This window comes from Calidris pugnax, unplaced genomic scaffold (assembly GCF_001431845.1).
Source record: "Calidris pugnax isolate Ruff unplaced genomic scaffold, ASM143184v1 scaffold102, whole genome shotgun sequence".
Classification (NCBI taxonomy): Eukaryota; Metazoa; Chordata; class Aves; order Charadriiformes; family Scolopacidae; genus Calidris; species Calidris pugnax.
Genome location: NW_015090846.1, coordinates 5,499,038 through 5,517,486, shown reverse-complemented (window position 1 = coordinate 5,517,486; position 18,449 = coordinate 5,499,038). Strand labels below are relative to the sequence as shown.

Sequence of the window (18,449 nt, the reverse complement as noted above, 5' to 3'; positions counted from 1 at the left end):
AAAATGCTAATGATTGCTCCAGGCCACTTGAAATGGTTAAAACTAGGGGAATTTTTTTGAATGGTAGGAGGGGGGCTGAAGTAATCTTGAGATACATTTTTAAATATAAGAGCATATTAACTTGTTAGGGTGCTTTCTAATAGCTTTTGAAAATAAAACATGTATTTATGTATATGTGGTTGTACCTAGCATGCAATATGGTTAATTGTTGGCATTATAAGCAACAGTTTTTCAGTGCTAGCTTTTTAGCACCAGTCTTAGAATTTAAACCAGATGAGAATTCTTTGCTGTTCTTTATAAAATGCAGTCACTATAGGTAGAAGTATCCCTTTAAAAAAAAAAAGGTCAACAATCTCGCAGAAAAATACTTAGGTATTACTACATTTTCTGTTTTGGGTTCCCAATAAAGCTGTAGTAAGGAAGTTAATTTTTTTATAGGTGAAATCCTGTGCTATTGGAATATTATAAATAACAAACTATGACCACGTTGCTTTTACCCCACTATTTTGAAAATTAATCCTAAGATTAATAGCTACCCTGGCCTCACTAATTTTAATACAAGGAAGTTTCTTGCAAAGATACAAACTTCTATCAGAAATAATGTTTCACCAAGTAGTTGATATATAAATATATAAAAATAGGAAATAGCAAACAATCAATGGAACGTGTAGCAGGAGTTACACAATTTTGTAAAATGCAATATATTTTTAAAATGGCTTTTTCAAGTAGTGTATCATTCGGTTTCTTGCTGTTTTAATCTTTATAGCTCATCTGGAAGGGAAAGGAAAAATTCCCATTTGTGATAGTTCCCGTTTGTGAGCTGCTTCAAGTGGGTATGATGACTTGTCTATAATTTGATGAACTATTGTATGTATCAGTTAATTACGACAAGAATGACTGAGGTATGCATGCTTGCAAGCTGGTACTTATGCAGATTGCAAGTTCTATTCTGCTGGTAATTTTTCTTTCCACTGGCATCGAGACAGAGTTTATAATGAAACCAACAATCTCTACACATTTATAGAAACTATAAAACTTTTATGGCAGTCTTTATATAGAAACTAATGCTCTTTCTTCTGCAAAGTCTATGGGCATTGTAGAAACGTCGCACACAAGGAAAAATAAAAAGCACCCTTTCTTTGTGTCATTGTAAGAGTTGTGTGGTTAGAGAGTATTTACACAGTGCTGGCCATAAATGGAGCATAAACCCCCCTATCTTGCAAAAATCTATGTGCACTAAGAGGACTTAGTTGCTTGAACAGGGATGATTAATCCAATTTGGTATTTCTGAATTGCACATAGTATTCTTAGTATCAAGTTTTTGCCTTACAGATTGCAGACACTGCAAGAGAAAACCTGTTTTTGGAGTCATTTAAAACAATAGCTGTGCTTTCAAAGTAGGTGAAGAAGTTGAATTGGAAAAGCTGAGTAATTAGTCATTTAGAAAATCTAGAAAAGTGGTTGTAGTGTTCTGAAAGCCACTTTGTGGGCAAACAAAGGCCTTGGCAAAACCAAGGCAGTGTAAATAGTAAATATAGGAAGTATTTGATACTTACTTCTGAAGCATTTAATACTCTCAGTTTGTATAGAGCTATTGTACTGTATTCATACAGGGAGTCTATTAAATGAAAGCCTAATAAAACTTAATGTAGGATAGCGATAAACATTTTCCCTGCACAGTGACCCCTCTGGACTGGGTAGTGGTGGAAGAGCAGCCTGAATGAGACCTTTGTGTGGGGCAGGAGAGCAGCCTGGGAAGGGGGTGAGGAAACCACCTTCTGCCCCACTGCAGAGGGTCCGGTGCTGGAGACCACTCACCCTGGCAGGACAAACTGGGTTCTTTGGTTCGTGTCCTGAGAGATAGTGAACAGGGCTAAGCCATGGGCTGTGACTATAGAACTGAGTATTTTCTGAATTCAGAGGATTTTTCTAGACCAGATGTATATTCTTGAAATATTCTTTAACATAGGGGAGTGAAGAAAATACGTATTTCTCATTTATTCTGTCTTATTCCATCACCCTTGTCGTATGTTACAAGTTATTTTTTTTCATTACCTTTTCTTTAGACCAAGTAGGCGAGAGGTCAGTTTTTCTTCTGTATTTCTATTTATGCCTTTTATGTGCTTCTCTAGTATCATTTAATTAGTATAAGAAATGCAGAACCTCTTCAAACCTATTGTCTTTGTGTATGTAGTAGGGTATGCTCTCCTGGTTCTAAGTGCGTTACAAGGTGATTGTGCTCGATAGAATTGTAAACCTGGAGAAATACATGGCAAAGATGATTTGCATCTTAATAGAACCTTTGACATCATCTGCTCATCCGAGTTCCGTTTTAGAACTGAAGTTAGTAAATCTAAGGGTTATAGTAGCTGAGTATTTCTATGAGGAGAGAATTCAGCCAGAGTATCCATTTACAGGTCTAATAGAATAGCTGGTTTTAGTAATCCATCAGATCTGCACAGAATTTCATATAGCACCATGGCATTCTACGTTTCTTCATTATTTTGAGTTTTTATTTTGCTACTATTTGGTGATTGGCTGCAAAAGTCATTGCAGTGGATTTGTGTGGAGGGAATTGTGGAGGGTCTTTGTAAGTATCCCTGAAAAAAGTTAGTCCTGAAGTCTAAGGTGTGCTGAGTGAGAAAGAAAAAAGAAATAGTTTTGAGTACTTTTTCTTTTTTTTTTTATTCTTCCTTGAGCTCGTAATCTGAGCAGCCACTCCATTTGTCCCTGTCTGTGAAGGAGCTGAGCTGGAGATGCCGTGTCCCTGTTTGATGCATCACGGATAATGTCAGCCAGGTGTTCTTCCAGTTACAATGTCTGCGTTTCAGAAATCATGGTGCAGGGCAGAGCGGTAAAAGTACAGAAAACAAATAGCAATTAACTGCCAGGTAATCTTTTGAAGGAGCCCAGGAGGTGACATGATTTTGGCCTGGAAGTACCTGAGATAGTGTTGGGCTCTAAAGTCCGTGTGTGAAAGCCATGCCAAAAGCCAGTGTCCAGAAGTTAGAAAAATTCTGGATAGAAACAGAGGAGTAATTGGGTTGAAGTATGGGGAAATGTAGTTCAAACCACTTTCTAAAGAATTTCAGCGTTCTTTCATGTAAAATTTGAATCAATATTGGAAGTTCAGTAAACACAATTTGATTCCAGCACAAATTGTTCAGCTGGGTGCAAGTATTACTGGATACAATGGTATGGCCTTTGTTATACAAGAGGTCAGATGAGATGATCATAATGGTCCCTTCTGGCCTTAAAAATCTGTGAATATATGAATAATTTAAAACCTGTCCTGCCAACCCTTATTCGTTGAGGTAGTCACATTAAAATCCTGCGGGACTACTCGTGTGAGTAAAGGTTGTAGGATCAGGCCTAAAGTGAGTAATCATTATCACTTATGTTTAAATTTATTGATAAAACTATAAAATATTCACTTCAAGTAAAGATGGGTTTCTTTAAAATGGAAGGTGCGTATGCAGTAATATCCTGCTGCGGGCTGTTAAGCCAGTCATTATCAAACTAGTTTAGAAAGTTCCCTCGTTTCAGCCTCTTGTACCATCCAGTTCTATCCTGGTGCTATAGATCAATTGATAAACAATTTCAAAAATATTGTTAAAGTATGTAGAAAGTATCTTTGTTTTGTTTAAAATAAAATTCAAGCACCTGACGATGTGGAGGGTACAGGCAGATGTCAATGGATCTCACTGTGTGACAGTCTGTGCTGTGACTGGTTATGTTGGTGTTAGTGTGTGCAGGAGGACTGGGAGTACTGGGAAGTACCGTCCTTGGCAAACAGTAGGAAAACATGATTAAAATAAATATCATCAGGTAAGTGGTGTCGCCAAGATGAGAGTTACAAATCAATCTCCGGTGTGCGGTGTCTTCATACTGACAGTCATAGAGAAGTTAAACAGTTTCTCATTTGATTGGACATCACTTTAATCAAGAGTTTCATGGGATGCTCCAGCTTAAACATCTGAATCGCTGGTGGCTAATACTGGTTTTGAGATCGTGCTACTAAACGAGCATTGAGAATACTCTGTCTTACAGCTTTTCCCCCCCTTAATATGTTTTCTGTCGCTTCATTAGTGTAGCTGTACTGTTTTAATGAAGTAAGGGGAAGCAGATGTTTTGTAGCTCTTAAAGTAGCCATTAATGCTTCGAAGTTTCCTGAGCATGTGGAGGATGACACTGTTCTTTGGATTCGTGCTCTTGCCACTTGTCTGCCTGTGCCCCAGTACAAATGCATTAGAGAAATGTGATAAAGAAGCTAAAGCTTCACAAAAGACAAAAAGCAAGTGGGAAATAAAAGTATATTTTTTATTTGTAGAGCATCCTGTGGCATGCAAATGAGCATCAAAACAGCTTGTGCTTTGAAACGGATCATCTTGAGTTCTTGTAGCTGGGTGCTGGCGCATCTAAAGGGTATGAGAGAGAATTCCAGAAGATTCCTGTTCCTTGTTTGTGTTCATTTCTGAGGTGACAGGAGACTTCCATGACTTATTCTTGCAGCAAAGGGACTTCCTAGAGTTTGGGTTTGGGGCAGTGTGGATGGAAATAGAACTTTTTTTGGTTTTCCCAACTCTCAAAGTCTTACCGTGTGATACTTATGTCAAAGTAGGCACAGCCTTTTATCTGCTCCACACCTCGCCCCCCAGGGCATGGACTATAAGAGCACGTAATCTGGCCAGTTCAGTCATCTTTGTACATTTCAGCTGTCTTTTCTTCAAGCAAAAACTGCCTTCTGTGGCTCATGAATGTTTTTATAGCTTTCAGGTATTTGATCACTATTCTCTGTAGCATATTCTCATATTTGGAAATCTAAGCGTTGTGAGAATCCTGGTAAATTTGAGAAGCCGTATCCTCTGATAACCTTCAGTTATCTAAGGTCATCACTGGCTCCATCTCTTCTCTCCAAGTTTAACGTTAGGAAGGTTCTTTCCCTGGGGGCACTAGTGTCCTCGTCAGGTATCATCATTTTCTCCTTCCTCCTCCTGTGGAGGATTCTGCAGTAGGTGTGATGGGATGCAGGTCGAAGCGGCTACTCCTGAACTGTAAAACTCAGTCAGCTGTTGCCCCCTTTGGGATAGTTGTTTAGTTTGTGATGTTTCCTCAGCTGCAAAAAGCAGATAGTACCTGTACAATGGAGTTAAGTAACTTCATTAGGGAGCAGCTTTAAAGCTCGTCCCCAGCTCCGTGTTCTCCTCTCCAGTAGAAAGGAGGATCTTGGTCATAGCAATTAGAAGACGTTTGTGAGAGGGCAAATGTGTGAATTCTCTCAGTTTCTGGTATTTGATAACACTGTGCCAGGTATATTCGTGGCATTTTTCTTGGCAGTCATATTTAATTTTTAAGTAACAATTCTGGAAGTGTTCTTCTGTTTTCTTTTGAGCACAATAGCATGATGAAACTGTTTTTTCTCATTACTTCTCAGGAATTATGTATTTTGCTGAGCTGTTGGTTAGGATTCCCAGTCTGTAGCTTATTTCCTGGGAAGGATGTCACTAATGGAGAATTTATGATATGGAATCACTAACTGAATTCAGTATATGCTCTAATATTCTCTTTGGTAACCAGTGCAGGAAGAAATTGGAGTCTAATGTTATTCTTTCGCACTTTTTCATGCTTTGAATGTCTATAAAAGATCTTGTCAGTGAAATGACTTAATTTTACAGTGAGTGCTGGTAGAATTTCTGTAATAGGGAAATGGCAGAAAAGTGAAGTCTTTGCACAAAGGCAGAGAAGTTGGTGGCAAATTCTTACTTCTGCTTCTTAACAATAAAATTCTGCTCTCTCTTTATTCAAACTGGTCTCAGCATTGCAAGTTTCTTCACATCCTTTTTCTTGAGTAAAGGACAGGAGTTTATTTTTAATGATATTTACTATTCATTGAACTAAGGATTTTGTTTGTTTCTTTCAGGTTTTTTTGCTGGTTATTTATTTATAACATCCTAGTGATTGATTTTTCCTTTAGTTCCCCCACTGTTGGGCCTGGCTGCTGCAGAAGTTGCACCATCTAGAAGAGATCCCAGTCTTTAAAAGCCAAAGCTTTGCTTTTTCTCTACCCACTGAAAAACATGTTTCCTGTTGGGGCTGAACTACAATGCAGATTTATAAAGGTGTAACATAGTTACATGGGCAGGATTTGGTTTGGGGTTTTAATATCAGTTTGGAGCTCTGGCCCTTCTCTTTGAACGTATTATATTTGAGAACGAATTCCCATGGTTTGCATTATCTGACTATAGTAAAGATCAAACCTGGCCCGGTTTTGTTGTGAATGAGTGAAAATCTAATTGGAATAGTGCCATCACAGTAGTCTCCTATGATCATAAAGTTTGTATTTGATAACCAGAGCTCATTTCCAGATGTTCTAGCGGATACTATTTTAGAGTATTTACTTGCATCTATTTTTAGAAAGGTTGGAGAGTGGCTGGTGCAGAAGTGATTAACAAAGCACGGTCCTGCCTATTTATGTAAACCGGGTATTTCTTTTGTGAACGTGTCTTGTTAACTATCCATTGCAGACCTTTATTGGTGCTTCTTGAATAATTTGTTTAAACTATACAGTACAGATTCCTTATTTTAGCACTAAGACTTACAAAGCCTTCTTTTAGCAGCCTTTAATTTTGTACTTATGTATGTGACATAGCCTGTGGCTGTGATCTCTGCTGTGAATCTGCGGTTGTTTTGGGATGAAAGAAGAAGGCAGCTGGAAACTCAGTAGCTACATCTAGCTGTCTACCTAGAGAAGGCCTTGATTTCAAGTTTATCTAAACAAGCTCGACTAATCCCAACTATCTGGGGGGATCCACTGTCAAAACAAGCAGCATGGCCCTAAGGCAAACACAACCATACAGAAATGAAGGCTGGGACTTCCAATACTCCGATGACTGCAGACTGGAGGCTTTTTTTCCTGAAAGAGAGTAAGAGAGGTAGAATTTGCATAATGCCTTTTCATTGGGAACTTTGGGAAAGCTGACAGAGGTCCAGCTTATAGCTCTGTAGCCACAATACAGAGTCTATAGGAGAATCCTTGAATGACCTAACCATATTGAAAGAAAAAATGAAAGCATCGAAGTATAGCCAAGTGAGTGTGGAAAAGAGGGCTGCTGCATTGTCTAACATCTGCTCTACTTCTCGTTAGTTTTGTTCTTTGGTATTCTATGTGGACTTTGGAGAAACCTAAGACAGCCTAACATGAATCCTATAATCTTCCTTCTGAATATTTATGTAGTGTGCCAGCCTCTAAGCTGTCCTTTGCATCTTCCCACTTCCCCCTCATTTTCATGCTCTCAAATGAGGCCAACATTTCAAAAGCTAAATAAATGTTTGTGAATGTTTATAAAAGATTTGCATAAATTTGTCCTTGTTTGACAAAGATCACTTTTTTCTTATGCCAGTTCTGAAATTTTTTAAAGGTTTCAGTGCTTGTCTTGACAACAAAGTCCTGCCTGGGAGAACAATGATTGCTGATTAAGTGGGTACGCGCTTGGAGCTGAATAGAGCGTTTGAGACGACGTCTAAAAGGGCCAGTCGTCTTAAGCCAGAATTATAATATTTAACAAATGTTAACCAAACTATATATTTAAAGCTTTCTTTTTGATGCAATATACCTGGGCAATTGTCGTATGCTGTGAGAAGTATGTGATTATCTTTTCACAGCTAATTGTTCTCACCTAATTTTTCCTAAATGTGGAAGTGCGAATGTGCCGTGTTTTCAGTCACTGAATGTTTAAAATAGATTTCATAGAATCATATTTAATGCAATTAGTGTTTAGCTTTCCAATATTGACACTTCTTATCTTTACCAGTTGATCAATGTTTATGCACATAATTAGACCTATTTTTTAATGCTTGTTTGTATAATTTTTCAATTCTTTTTGATTTAAGACTGGAACAATTATTTTTTACCGCAGTAGCTATAACTACTTCTTTTTTAATTTGTGGTTTGCATGTTAGCTAAAATCCATTTGAATAAATAACTTAAACTGAATCTTAATCTTATTGAAGGGTTTTTAAAGACACGTATTGAGGAGCTCTCTTTGAAAAACTGCTTAAATATTTAATTCAGCTTTACTTTCAGATATTTTTTTTTCTTCTGGAAAAAAAAGTAATAGTCGTTTCTGTTCTTTTGTTCTATTAGTTGAGAGGTTGAAGTTGTCATTAAGGCAAAACTGGAGCTACTTCTCCGACACAGTTTTTATCACATCTGCTAGGCCTGTGTCCCAGGAGGAGCTGTGCAGAGCAGCCAATTCAGCATAGGCCCATTATCTACTGGTTTTCCGTATGTTGTAAAAGGAGTGAGACCTCGGGGAGGCTGGGAGCCTCCTCCCGTGTAATGTCCAAATCAGATTTGAAGGACTGGTGGCAGGAAAGCTTTGGCCTTGGGGTGTGAATTCTAAGAAACAGAGTCACAATTAGGTTTAAAAAATTCAGGGATTTTGAGCTTTATCTTGAAATATGTTTTTAGTAATGCAAGTAGAAAAGTTGCCCATCTGTGCCCATATTTTGTACGTTAAAAATATTTAAATGATAGCAGGCCTCAATATGCTTAGGAAATGTTATTTATCTCATGCTCTTCTTGTTACCAGGATTGTGTATATACATGTTGGGGTTTTTGTTTGGTTTTAAAAAGTAGCATTTTTCCTGAGAACAATTGGTTACCTTCACGAAATGATGTTATTTCATACTGGGGCCTGTTCCCCTCCTGACGCTTGTATAGGAAGAAGTGACTTTTGTAGAAGAAAAACCTTCCCCTAATTCAAGCTTTATAATTGCCCCAAAAGAGCCAAGAGATTGTTAGAAGATTAAGCAAATGGATGAACTAGTGCTCTAAAGTTGTATTGGAATATTATTAGAATTACAAAAGAAGAGGTAAAATAAATTAAGGTAATTTAAATTAGTGCTATTAAACAAATAATGTTCCTGATTTTTGGGGGTAGAACATTCTTTTAAAGGACTGATTAAAATTAATTCTTAAAAGATTTTCACCATTATAAAAATGAGAAATGTTCAGTACTGCTATAAGATGTAAACAGATTTTATACAAAAATCAATGCAAGATGAAATTTGACATAAATATTCTAAATGAGCAATGATTTTCTTAACAAAGAATCCATGTTGTACCCATTTTCTAAAAACTAGGAAAATCTTTTAAATCTAGAGAAATTTTGTTTTTAAGTTTATTGTTCTTTGCTTCCTCTGCTTCATCTTCTTGCAAAATCTGTGTTTTGTTGTGGCTGTGTGACACTGGCCTCTGCATGCAGGGTACTTTCTTTTTAATTTGAGAAGTTTATAAGCTGCTTGAATTGGAATGCTTCTCCGGATTTTGAACTACAGAATTACATGGCATTTTAATTGATGAGAATAATCTGTAATAGTAACTTTAGGAAAATTTGATGTAAGATAATATAAGCTGACACTAATATAAATACAATTTGAAGTTTAATCTTTCAAAACACAAAAGGTATTGGTCCTGTCTGTTATTCATAGCTGTGTTCAAGTTAGTGGCTGAATTTCTTGGGCTGGCATTGCTTTATTACATTCATATTCTTTAAACAAAATTTCGAAACATGACCTTTTCCCATCCATTTTAAGTAGTTGCTTTGTAAAATGTTAAAAACAGTTCACGAAACTTGTTACTAAGGTGCTTATTGTTGTGCAGAAAGATATTCCCTTTCCTGGGATAATGTAGATGAATTTCTGACCAGCTCTGGAGCGAACGCAATTGATGGTGTTCTGGATTCTTCTCTACTTTTCCTTTCACTACCTCTGGGTTTAAGGAGGTTATTTGGGTGCATGGACAACCATTCTGAATTCTTAAACTTGTTTTTCCATTGCAGTGGACAATTTAATTGTTAGCCAAATTTCAACATAATTGGATGATATTTTGCTTCAGTTAAAGCAATGTCTTAGCACTCTTTTATGCTGTGTTAACATTTTTGCTATGTTTAAATTTGATGCTGTTTCTGAGCAGAATTAAAATCCTCTCTAGTTCTTTGCTGGTCAATGGGGATCTGTTCCCTGTTCTTCCTGCCCTTGTGCTCCTCTCAGCCCTTGCTGCTCTCATGTATCTCATCCTTCCCCATCACTCTCTTGATGTTCTTGAAACTCTCTGGGTGTCTCTCCATGTGAAGATGGTTTTCATGTTTGTTTCATGAATTCAGATGGTATTTCAAACTGGATAAGTTGAGAACTGGTTGCATTTCCACACTCTCTGTTTAGCGTTTCACAGCACCTTCCCCTATCCTTCATCTCCATGTTATGGTAAAGGAAATAGAGGAGTTTTCATCTCTCTCATCACCCAGTCTTCTCTTTTCCCTATGGAAAACTCATCTTATTTGCAGGGCTCCATTCTCTTGTAATATTTGAATTGTCCTCCTGTGAAAACGTAGTTCCTTTCTGAAACAAGGTCTGGGCTGTACTCTGGGTACTCTTTTCAACTTCATCTTGCTGTTCCTCACATTTCCCAATAGGCTTCCAAATACAGGTCCCCAACCTGTTGGTTTTTCGGGTGTTTTGATTCCGTTCTCTGACTCACATTAATATCTGAGTGTCTTGCCTCAATCAGTCATCATTTTTCACAGATCTCTGCCTGTATGTTAATTCCTTTTCTTTCCAACTTCTACTTAGATTTCCTGTTCCACTTTGAATGTCTGTTGGATCGTGCATCTTTCAACGAGCAGATTATTTGCAACACTCTGCTCTTCTTGCACTAGACCAGCAATTTGTATATCATTTTATCAGTGCAGTTTTGTTTAGTTGTAGCTGCAGTGTGGAATATTTGTTACCAATGTCCATTTGGACAAGGGAAACAGAGTGATCCTGTATATTTAAGAGGCTGTGAAGTTATTCCATTGACTTGGTAGGGGGAGCGTACAGTGAAAGGTTTAAAAATAAAAAAGACTTTAAGATACAGCTTGCATATTAAACTCACAAGTGAGTATGCAAAATTTTTCAGCAAAGTTGAGCCTTCTTTACTATTTCATCTCAATATATAGATAATTCAGGACGTAAGTCGAGTGTGTATTGTGTGCATTTAGCAGCCGTGCTTTCCATACGCTTCTAAGGTCTCCTGTGTGGGGGAAATCCTTTCAGAGGCTGCCTCACCTTCATAAATTGCGATGTGACACAAAAGGGCTGAACACTGTGTTCCTGCCTCATTTATTTTGAAAACTTTGCTACTGAAACCAAACTTAATCAATGAGCTCTGTGTTGTCTCCGATAAGTTATGTACTAGCTTTATTGATTGGGCAGGATTTTAGAAAACCCATGTGGGGTTTATAATGTCAGCAGTGTTTTGATTATGAAAAGAGTTGGAACCCTGGGACAGGGAACCAGGTGGTGAATGTCCTAAAGCCACCAGTGACACGGCTGGGCTGAGTCCCTCTGGGACACGGTTCATGCCCTGCACTTTAACTGTGGTGACTGCCTGCTATAGATGCACTTTTTGCTCATTAAAATGTTAAAAATCAAACTGCATGTAAAAAGATTTGTGAAAATATAAACTTGGGGATTGATCCAGAAAACTGGCATGTGATGCCCCAGAGACACGGGTTTCAGCTCCTGGGGTCATTTACGCGTATCAGCTGCGTGTGCTGGATTGTTCGGGGGGTGGGGGGTGTTTCTTTTCCTCTTTTTAGGGTGTTTGGCTTTAGAGGCATTTATGCAGGCTTTTCTTTAAGAAAATAAGCATAGGGGAATAAAATAAGAAAACAGGCTATTGATAATAATATGTTTCATGTCAGGCAAGAACAGAAACAGGATTATAAGATGCTGCTGTGGAGTCTAGGTTTGGTTTAGTTACGCTTTTGGTTTGCAATTGTAAAGAAATGATGATTTTTCTAGGCCATAAGTAACCACCCACCTAAAGAGGTGTTGTAGGAAGTTGCATGTAGGCATTGCTAATCTTTCAAACTGAGCAGTATTTAAAGGGAAAAAAGCATCACATATATAGTAATGAGCTTGCAACTTGAGCAAAAATTGAATAGTTCTCTGGTAATTCTATTTCTTACATGCAAAACATTAGCATTTTTGCTAATTAAAAGCTGACTCTTTATGTGGGTTTTTTGTTTTTTTTTTTTAATAATTAAAATTTAAAAGTATGTGTCTGGTTAAGTTGTACTAGTCTCAATTTCTTAGTTGGAAATCAAGACAGATAAATATTGGTGTGTAACGAGCACCCAGTTATGCCCAATAACATTATAAAAGCCACATGATAATATCACAGTAAAATCTTTCTCTAAAAGACAAGGTAGTGTCTAGTGGTACAATTCAATATATTGCCTCCTTAAGTGAAAATTTCATTTTCTGTGTTTAGGAAGCTATAAATATCAAGAAAGAAGTGCAAAGCGAGTTCTGAGTAATACACTATTATCCTATAATAACACAATGCTGATGAGATGCTAAAGTGTTTTATGATGTGAATGTTTTTACTTGCAGTTACAGTAATTATTTAAATCATCAAAACAAAGGAGAGAATATATTCTGCCATTTTGAGGTGACTGATGACGTGTTATCTGTTAACACTGCCTTCTTTTTCTAAAAAATAGACGTGCAGTCATTATTTTGAGGACAATTTATGTTGATAAGGCAAATAAAAATATAAGCACTTTACTCTTCTGTGATTATACTTTTGATTCTTTTAAAATCCTGTTGTGGTGGTGGTGTTTGCTTTTTTTAAGCATTTTAAGCATTGAGATTTCAACTGTGGGTAAAGAAGAACTGTGTGATAGTTCATATTTGTCGCGCTGTAGTTTCTGTGCGGCAGCAATGGGAGCTGTGCAGCAGACACTGCGGCCTTGTGCACGTCGGTGAGATTCTGCACAAGGGTGGACCCGGTCACGTTAATGAGGCCTTTGCTATCAAGGCATTATTTTGTATCAAAACATGTATTTCTGCAGAGTTTAGTTTGAAACCTGTGTCGCTCCTGTCTGAGTTCCCTGCTGAAACTGCAAGGAGGATCCTCCTTTGCGTTACGTGGTGTTCTTCACCAGAGCCTTTTTTGTTCTTTAAAAACAGGCGGTTGTTAAATAATCTATCAATAAACTGTCAAAAAGTCAAAGCTTCCATATCTGTTTCTGCCTGAAATCTTAAGAACTTGCCACGTTTTAGTTGTCAAGAAACCTCCAAAGAAGAGTCTATGAGCAGTTGAGCCTGAAACCATTGCTAAGGGTGGGATGTGCTTGTTTGAATTATGGAGGAGGAACATGCTCTTGCGAGGGAGTCAATATGTTTTCTGCTTCATTGAATAGGTTATTAGATTGATGGAGTTTATTTGTTGAATGATGGCATTGCTTTTAGAAATAAATGAAGCGGGAAGCATCAACTTAGTTATTGATGATAATTTATTGCTATTGGTCAGAAAAGTGTTGAATTTATCAGAGGGTTTGTCGTTTAGTCAGGGTTATCTTGTTTCAGCCGAGAGCAGAAATATGGCTCACATTTCATTCAGGTCCTGGAATATTCAAGTGTGAAGGAGAATGAACAAGGAATGAGCTGGTATAAAGGGCTGCAAACTGGGGAGATCTTTTATGGTGGGTTGGGGATTATAGAATCAAAATTTTGAATATTATAAACAATATAATGTAAATGATTACTTTTGTCTACGAACAGAACTATTTTGGAACTAATACGCTTCTGTTCTTGCTTCTTTAATGATTGTATTTGTTTAAAGTTGTAAAATTGAAAATGATTAATTTCTCTGCTGATCATGTTTTTGGTTTTCATATGCATGTTTTTTATGTGAAATTATGCAAAGCCTATACTTAAAAGTTTGTCTCTGTTGCGATTTTACAACATTTAGAAAATTTTTTGTAAGTTAAACAATTTGTGTTAGTTTTAATGCATGTTATTTTAATCAGTCTTTTAACACTCAGCTTTTCCTTCTAATAACAGTAGGCAATGTTAAACATTCCTGCTCTGAGACCTATTGGCTTTATCTTTTGTTATTTATCTTGCTGATGTTAGGAAGGATTCTCTAATCCCCCAGCCCCTGTTCCTAGGTAACCGGCAGAAGCTGTGCCAGCAGAAATGGTCCTGCCAGGCCAGGCCCATGTGGTTTGGTGTTATTCACTCTGATCCATATGGTCAGGGCAGAGATTGTCCCTGGAGAGGTGTTAACACTCAACAACCCAACCTCCTCCTACTCTGTGGAGAATTGCTGGATGGCTCCTGCTGCCTGCCCATGTGTGAATCTTGATTAATTTTTCATTTTTAATGAAGTTTGATCATGTTTATTATTTCACATGATTGACTGCCTGGTACTCCTTCCATGTAATTGATAAAGCCCATATTTCTTCATCTGTCTCTTATTTCTTCGGGGCAAAGTTGTGAAATTGTGTGATGTGGTTAATATTAGATTTATTGGTCCCAATAGATGTATAAATTATCTCTTTTTCTCTCCACAGGAAGTTCTACAGACTCTGACCAAGTTTTGTTTCCCCTTCTATGTGGACAGGTAGTGTTAGCTTTTCAAACTTTACAAGAAAATAAGCTTGTCAATAAAACCACTGTAGAAAATAAAAACCATACCATTCTTAATGTTCTGTCTGCTTGGCTGTGATTTAAAGCACCCAAGTGCAAATTATAGTCTTAGAATCACTTTTTCCCGGGGATTTTATGGGCACCATCAAAAAAAAAAAAAGTTTTAAAAGTTGGAGCTGTTCAGTGGCAGCAGAAAGAGTGCGTTTTGTTTGACTTCTATGTAACGCTTGGATGTGGAAATGCTTGGGCAATGGTTGTCAAATATGTGTATTAATATCAAAGCTTTGTGTGCCGATGTATTTTATTTATTAATTGCCAAAATTTGGGCAGAGTAATGAATGAAATGCTTTACATTTAAAGACCTCTTGTTCTTTTTGGAATGCTCTAGCTTTACTTGGCGGCTACTTAATGTGGCTTCTAATTTGTGGGGGAATAATTATAAAGTAAGTTATAATGGATTTGACAGGAACTGAGTATATTTAATTCTTGTAATTTAAAAAGGTGCAGAACTTTTTTCATTTTGCTTTTACTATGAGTTATTTTTGGTGGGTTTATGAAAAGAAAAAGCATTGAGATTTTGAAAGGATGCACCACTGCTCATGTCATCTCCGAGAATCCTTTAATTGGCTGGCAGCTCTTGTCCTGGGCAGCCAACTCACTGAATGGCTTTGATTGATGAAATTGACCTTAACTGTGATTAAACTGCTATAAATATTTTTCTTATTTCAGTGAGATCTGTGATATTTACAGTAGAAATTGATTTTCTTTATAAATCAACATCCATTTCTAATACCACTTCTTGTTTAAGCCATTGTTGAGTTTAAAAAATTTTCTTTTCACTTTTTCCCTCGCCCATAAGCCAGCTGGTGTGTCTGAGCTAGCTTGAAATACTGCTCACTAGTTTCTGTGAATGGAGATGGAATCTTACTGTGCTTCTCTGGAGATGGGAGTCTACATAATAAAACCATTGCTCCGCTTTGTGCTCGATGTGGTGATGTGGGGCTGGAGGGGGCTGGAAGCTTGAATGGATCACGGGGCCGATACGGTCTTTCAACCCTCCAGGTGGTTCCTGCAGATCAGGGTTGAGAGACGCTGGTGAGGCACTGCTGGAGACAGCTATCAGTACCAGGGCCTCTGCTGTACCCGATTTGAACATAAAAAGAGAATTTAAATATCCTGGGCTGTCAACATGAGCTACTTAAGCAGGGCTTGTTGACTCAGGTGACCTTTAAAAGCCACAAATACTTCTTATAATTTGTAATCACTTTTTCTGATCATCTTTTTCCTTTCTTAATGGGAGGGAGCAGAGAAGTACTTATATTTATTTTTCTCATGTATGTGTTTCTACTAGAAATATTTATGCTTACTATGTGTAGATTTATTGTACCTAAGGGGTTTGTTTGTTTTGTTGTTTTTTGTTTTTCCCCAGCGATATAACATTTTGAGAGATAAGAACATTGAAAACCCATATGGGGTGCAAATGAGAACATAATGAAAAGTGATTCCCATTTCTGGATTCACTTGTTTGACTGAATATCACAGACTGTCACTGAAAAGACTGTAAGCCAACTATTCTATACATAAAGGAGAGATTGTAACCCATAGCATACTTAATTTAAAACTAAGAATGGACTTTCAATACTCCAGAAAGTAGATGATGTCCCAAGTGAAGGATGTAGCAGCTGGAGCAGATCTGTGTGCCACACCTCTTCTGCATGTAAAAATGCACAGGCACACGTGCAGAGGTGTGTGCATAGATGTAGACATGTAGAGCTGTTGTAGTCCTCTGTGATGTCAATTTGACTTAGCTTTGAACTGTGCTTGGGAATTCCTCTTCTGACTTAGACGTTAAACAGTGGTATTTCTTTAACAAGTGCTGAGGAAGGACATAAGCCATCCCCATGTGTGTGTCTCTGCCAAGGCTGCCTGTTTTATAAAGCAGGTGGCAAAAGCTGACGATGGACTGTGGCCTCTGCCAGAACCCAACCTCAAATGGTGACAGGGTAAAACCAAGATCTTCTGCGTATCTGATTGCTCTCTGTGCTGAAGGTTTTGGCACTCATTGACACAGACTCCAAATTCTTTTTATATTGATTCTTTTTATATATATCGTTGGCAGTGGTCAAAAATCACCAGGGACTAGTTGTCCCTTCCTTTTGGCCGTGGCCCATGAGTTTTCTGCTGTTATGGTTGCAGGATCAAGGCAGAGGCTGTTCTCCACCTGCAGGAGTGAAAACCCACTCAGTCAAATTTCATGCCATGATTTATTTGTTTCAGTCAGATACAGCCAGTGAAAGGGGATTTTTAACAAGTCACTCCTCCTCTCTCTGCCTGTCTCCAACCCTGACTTCTCTCTGCCCATTTAGAGATGAGATTTATGGTGCTTCCAGCTTGTTAGGCTCTAAGTAGACCTTCCCGTTTGAAAATAGAGCTAAGAATCTTAAGTATTGCTATTAAGATCTTAGGAAAAGCCCTTTTATGTTGGGAATTTTAACCTTCTGTGTGAAGAACTGACAACTGAAACTTGAGCAAGACCTATCAGAAACATTTAACTTCTGCAGATCACAGAAATGCAGGAATCTTTAGGTTTGCTTTGGAGGAGCTTATCAACTTGTCACAATTGTTTAATAAACAAGCTTCTCCCTGCTGCAAATGAAGTGTAGGTTTTTTTCCTCCTGTTCCATAATTTTAATTGTCAGCTAGAATGATATTTCTCACACATGCTCTTCCCTCAACCTTGTTAAAATTAAGCATATAATCCCCTTTTAAAACACCATACTAAAATCACCATAGTAACATTACATCCAAGCTTTACAGATACAACACCCCACCAGTAAGGGATTTTTGGTATCCCCTGGCAGCTCAGGGCACTTCATGGAAGTGGTTGCTCTGTTGACATTTAGAATTTGGTCGGATGATAGTACTTAGGCTCTCTTAAGTCTCACACTACTGAAATGCTTTTAAATATCTGTCGTTTATCTGTGAATTTGGAGCACTTTTTTTGTCTTCATCACTGCATGTTTTTCCTTCCCTGTTTGGAATCCACTGAAGGATTCTTCTTCCTAAGCTGGACAGTGACATCTTCAGAATCTGGATCCAACTTTTATTTCTGAAAGTCTTTTTTTTTTTTTTCTTTCCTCTCTAGGCACTGAGCATATAATCTCCCCCATAAGTTGTTTATTGCACTGTATATGGCATCACAGAAGAGAATACTTGCTCACTTCTCAGGCGTGTGACTGTCACTTAAATGGCCTTGAATTTAATGGGGTTTGTTGTTGCAAAAATACACGTCAGTGTTCTAAGTTCTCAGCAAACCTAAAATAAACTAGAACATAACCTGAAATAAGTGTTAATTTCATATCACTATGAGGACTCAAATAGATCTAAAATTGGAATGAAAAGTCCTCTAATAACTTTATTAGTCCCAGCTTCACCACTAAATGTCAAAATTTCTGTTAAACAGTAAAACTATTTCTCTACAAACTGGGAGGTGAATTGAGCTTGGTTTCTATGGAATCTGCCATCACTGTGCATTTGATTAACTTCAGACAAATGTGGTAATATCTCAAGAATGTCTTTAATTTTGTTAATAAATAGCATTAGAAAATGCCCTGCTTTAAATGTAAAGCATCTTATTTTGATCTTATCTTATTACTTCAAGCAGCACCTATTACTGGTGAAATACAGACGTAAATTATAGATTTTTTTTAAAGACATGAAATTTTAAATGCTGGAGTTCAGGGGTTTTGTTTGTGTGGGTGATTTGGTTCTTGTTTTTTGTGATGCTTGTGGTTTTGGTTTTTGTTGTTGTGGTGGTAGTTGTTCTTGGTTGTGGTTTTTTGTTTTGTTTTCTAAAATTGTGGTTTTCCAATTTGGGCAGATTTTCCTGTAGCGAAACTACACTACTGGTTTTTCTGCTCAGATGTGAGTGGGGCCAACGTCTAAAAATGCTATTAGCTCACTTG

General features: G+C 37.5%; 1 protein-coding gene across 4 annotated transcripts in view; it reads left to right on the top strand.

Annotated features, from left to right (window-relative positions):
- The window catches only part of DENND1A (DENN/MADD domain containing 1A), a 186,494-nt gene that overhangs the window by 36,278 nt on the left and 131,767 nt on the right, over window positions 1-18,449 (top strand). For all 4 annotated transcript variants that reach the window (XM_014943041.1, XM_014943040.1, XM_014943038.1 and 1 more), the window contains exon 4: window positions 14,409-14,458. In XM_014943041.1, the coding sequence (XP_014798527.1) occupies window positions 14,409-14,458 (50 nt within the window). The remainder of the gene's footprint in view (window positions 1-14,408; window positions 14,459-18,449) is intronic.